The sequence below is a fragment of the Kryptolebias marmoratus genome, linkage group LG16 (genome assembly GCF_001649575.2).
Source record: "Kryptolebias marmoratus isolate JLee-2015 linkage group LG16, ASM164957v2, whole genome shotgun sequence".
NCBI lineage: Eukaryota > Metazoa > Chordata > Actinopteri > Cyprinodontiformes > Rivulidae > Kryptolebias > Kryptolebias marmoratus.
The window spans coordinates 14,329,978-14,334,146 of NC_051445.1; the positions used below are offsets into that span (position 1 = coordinate 14,329,978).

Here is a 4,169-nt window from a genome sequence, read left to right on the forward strand (position 1 = left end):
AATACTAGAATGTTTTTAAGGTAAATCATCAAATAAATATCTCCTATTTTTTATGTTTAAACGTCTTTTTTTCCCACGAAACTCAGCAGTCAAGTACATTAAAAATAAAGTTTCCAAAATGCTTGAGGAATGTACATTTTTTATTATGAAAGCACTTTTTAAGCCACGTTTTAAATTAATTGTTTTATTTTGGTGTTTGGAGCAACGTGACGTTCATTACGCTGCGTTTGGCTGACTTTAGATCTGGGTTTTTTTTTTCCAATGAAGTGAACTGTTTTCACTTGTGTTTTCAAGTGATTGGCGGTATGTGTGCTGCAGCTGTTCAGATTCTCATCTGTTCCTTTGCTTTGAGCCCAGTTTTACAACAACTGCTGGGTTTAAGGCTCATCATCTGAGCCATCTTTCTGTGACAAACCGTGCGGGTTTTTTTTAAACGAGGAAAACCTGCAACCTGTTTCCCTCAGATTTTGCACCTGCTTCTTCCTCCTGTTAGCCTCACAAATAAACACATTAAAGCCACAAAAACACAACAAAGATCAGATCAGATGAGAACTGAGGGGGAACTGTTGAGTTAAAATAGATATTTTTAAGATTTTCGGGCAGGTTATACTTGGAAACAAGAAATTAAGCTTTGAAATGAAAGGCGTTTAATTGTTTAATAAAACAAATATTATTTTGCGTCTAAATTAGAACTTACTTTTTGACAATAAACGGATTGTAGCTTTCTAATAATAATAATAATAATAATAATAATAATAATAATAATAATAATAATAATAACTAATCTAAGTTGTACAAGAAATAGAATATTTTAAATAAAAATTTTACATTTTAAATGTGTTTGTTAGAACTGAAGCTGACAGTTTTCAAACTTTTACTTTTAAGTCATGACAGTTTTTGTTGTGTGAATTGTGTGAATTTTACATATTTAGGCCACATTTCTAACCTTTAGATTTCCGGATTCAACTTTTAAAGACGCAGCCGGCTTTTGTTTTATTGTTGACTTGTAATTGTGACAAAGTTTTTCCAAATAAAAGCTCGAGAGTAGTGAGTCAGGCCCTGCATGTGAGTCATGCATTTCTGCCTTTTTTTCTCCCCCCCTCCAGAATGGCTGGATGATAAATTTTGTCCCGCTCCTCAGCTACCCCCCTCTCCTTCATCCTCCCTCCCTTCCTCCCTCCCTCTCTCCCCCCCCCCAATAAAACACACAAACACTCTCAAGTTCAGTCTGAAACTTCGCCTGCTGTCGGGCCTTTTCGAGCAGGAATCCTTAAAAAAAACATCCTGACTTTGATTTGCTCGTATTACTTCCCAGCCAAACAAACAACACCCCAGCTCAGTCATGAAGAAGGAATCAGAGTATCTCTCTCTCTCTCTCTCTCCCTCCCCCCTTTTCATTCAGCCTTACCTTTGAGTCTGAGCGCGGACACTCGGATCCGCGTTATAATCCACTTTAATCTGAAAGAAAATAATTTAAAAAGTCTCGGACTGTGAGGCTGCAGGACTCGGACTGGAAGCAGAGCAGCTCGGAGCAGCTCTCTCCCCCTCTGTCTGTCTCTCCGCGCGCAGAGCCTCTCTCTTTCTGCACAGTCCTGAACATCTGCTCATTTCACGTGACTTCTTTTTTAAAAAATACTAACATCTGTTCTAAATAGGTTTCATTCTCTGCCTCTGCATCGCCTCGATTGCCAACTCCTCTCTTCGGGGGGGGGGGAGTGAGGGAGAGAAAGTTATTTAAAGCTTTTTACTATGAATAAAAGGGGCAGGACTGGAAATTAGTTTCGAACTCGGAGCCATGTTTTTCTGCTGATCCAGTTGAGTCTGAATCAACATCTTAGAGTGTAAATCTGTATTTCTCTCCACCTTCCTGACCGTGTTTGTTGCATGAGAGCAGCGCTGCTGTGCGCGTACACAGACTACCAGCCTCTCTCGCTGCACCTTCCCGGCCTTCTTGAGTTTCATAGACATCTGGGAATTCCGCGCATGCCTCGCGGGCCAATTACACACCTTCAAACGGACACACACACTCCGACCCGGACAGCGAGAAACATTTTCCCAGATCACTCCGATCAATCACGGCGCGAGGACTATACGGGCCCTGAGAGATTTATTCACTGTCAATAATCCGGGGGGTGGAAGGGGTGGAGGGGGGACGTTCAGGGCCTGCGAGACCCTCCAAGTTCACACGGAATTCTCTGCGCGTAAAAGGAGATTAAACGGGATTCGATCGGGTTGAATTTGGTCAAAGTTGCCAATGAGTTCCTCCCCTGCGCCGGTGTTTATGTGCAGCTAGAGGCTGAAAGAGGAGCAGAAACAGGCTGACATGACCTCACTGTTACAGTCAGGAAAGCACATTTAATCCAACTACAAACAAACCAAACAGAAAGGAAAAAACGTTAAATGAACGAGAGGGGTTTGGATCATTTTAATGGAACTGTAATTTTATTTATTTTGCACCACTCACTCCAACAAAACACACATATTAAATATTACTTTTAGCTACAAATGACTTGATCGACCTTCTCCAACTCCACTAATCTGTTTTCCTTAGCTTTTAAAATAAAAAAAGCTATTATTTTTAATTTAGTGTGTACTTGAGAGCCATAGCTCATGCATTCACATGCAGGTTTGATCATTTCCTTTAATAGTTTCTCATTTTTGGCCTCCTTGAAAATCTGTCATTAACAAACACATTAGATAACTGTAAAAAAAGGAATAAAATAAAAGTCGAAAACAAGTTTTTTCATGGTGTTTTTTTTTTGTTTATTGCAAAAAATATGTACAAACATTTACAAAAACATGATATTAATAATAATAATAATAATAACAAACAGGAGCGTGTTTGCTCCCCATTTATTCCAGACACAGGATCCTCTCCTCACTGTAGCAGGTTCTTCACCAATAAATAAATAAATGCATTCTGCAAAAAAAAAAATTAAAAAATTAAAAAAAAGGTTCGCACAGGTTCGATCCACATGTGTGAGCTGCCCGCTGCACCACCGGCTGACAGTCTCACCAGAAAACAAAACAAAAATACCCAAAATACTTCATGGATGCACTTTGACCTCCACAGGAATAAAGTCCAAAGGCATGCATTTAACAAAGGAAATTAAAAAAAATACAAACATATATTTTTAACATTCGTCGTCAACAACATGAATCAGAGAGTGGGTCGTTTAGGAGCTCGGGCCTTTTTCTACAGAAGGTCACCCTCTCTCGTGCCCAGAGCTTCAGTCATCTTTGGTTTTAGTTATCCCATGTATCCAGCATTGGACTCCAGAGTTTCCCTTCAGAAATCAAGAATTCAGCAGTCACCTGTAGGGTAAATAAGGTGTTATAACACTGTAATTAGCAGGGGGAACAAAACACTCCAGATTAAAGGGTTAAATTAAACCACCGCGCCGCCTCTATAATCAGGCATTTGCCTCTATGTTGATCACAGATCATGCAGGTTATTCGTACCAGTTTGGGCCCAAAATGTCTCCAGATGCTAGTGAGATGTTGACATGGACCAGGCGCCCTCCATCCTCCACACGGAGAAGGCGTAGCTCAGCCTCTCGTGCGCCACATAGCTGCAGCTTGACATCTTGGAGTCCAGCTCGTCGCTCTGCAGCACCTGGCAGAGGAAGTCGATGTATCTGGCTGCGAGTTTCAGCGTCTGTATTTTGCTCAGCTTGTCCGAGGGCAGCGTGGGGATGATCTTGCGCAGAGCCGCGAACGCCTCGTTCAGGGACTGCGTCCTCTGGCGCTCGCGGACGTTGGCCATGACGCGCTGCGACTGCAGCTCCTCGAAGGACTGCGGGCTGCCGCTGCTGCTCGACTTCTTGCTTCTCTTGCCCGGGTTCGGGCTGTCCGAGTCCTCCCCGTTCTTCCTGCTCGTCCTCCTCTTCCTCGCGGACCTCTTGGGCTGCGTGTCTGGCTCCCCCTCGCTGTTGCTCAGGCTGTCCACAGGAGAGACGGGGGAGCTTCCCGACTCGTCCCCCAGGTTTTCCTCAGACATCTCCACCAGGAAAGGGTGCCGAAACTTTTATTCCCCTCTCATGAAGTCAAGAAGATGGTCCAGCTAAAGGTCTGCCGGACTCTGAAGGCACCAAAGAATCCATAAATGGGGTTCCTGAGAGGACGAGTCTTTTTCTGTTACTTGAGAAACTTAAGCACTTCTTATAGGC

At 42.8% G+C, this 4,169-nt stretch overlaps 1 protein-coding gene across 1 annotated transcript; it reads right to left on the bottom strand.

Moving 5' to 3' along the window:
• Window positions 1-2,739: 2,739 nt before the first annotated feature.
• On the bottom strand, window positions 2,740-4,169 carry twist1b (twist family bHLH transcription factor 1b). The gene is made up of 2 exons (XM_017426458.3): window positions 3,463-4,169; window positions 2,740-3,315 (listed from the first exon to the last, which is right to left on the bottom strand). The coding sequence occupies exon 1, from the start codon at window positions 3,998-4,000 to the stop codon at window positions 3,491-3,493; it is 510 nt and encodes a 169-aa protein (XP_017281947.1). The 5' UTR covers window positions 4,001-4,169; the 3' UTR covers window positions 2,740-3,315; window positions 3,463-3,490.

Coding starts and splice junctions, on each gene's coding strand:
- twist1b (XM_017426458.3), bottom strand. CDS start 4,000: ATGTCTGAGGAAAACCTGGGGGACGAGTCGGGAAGCTCCCCCGTCTCT.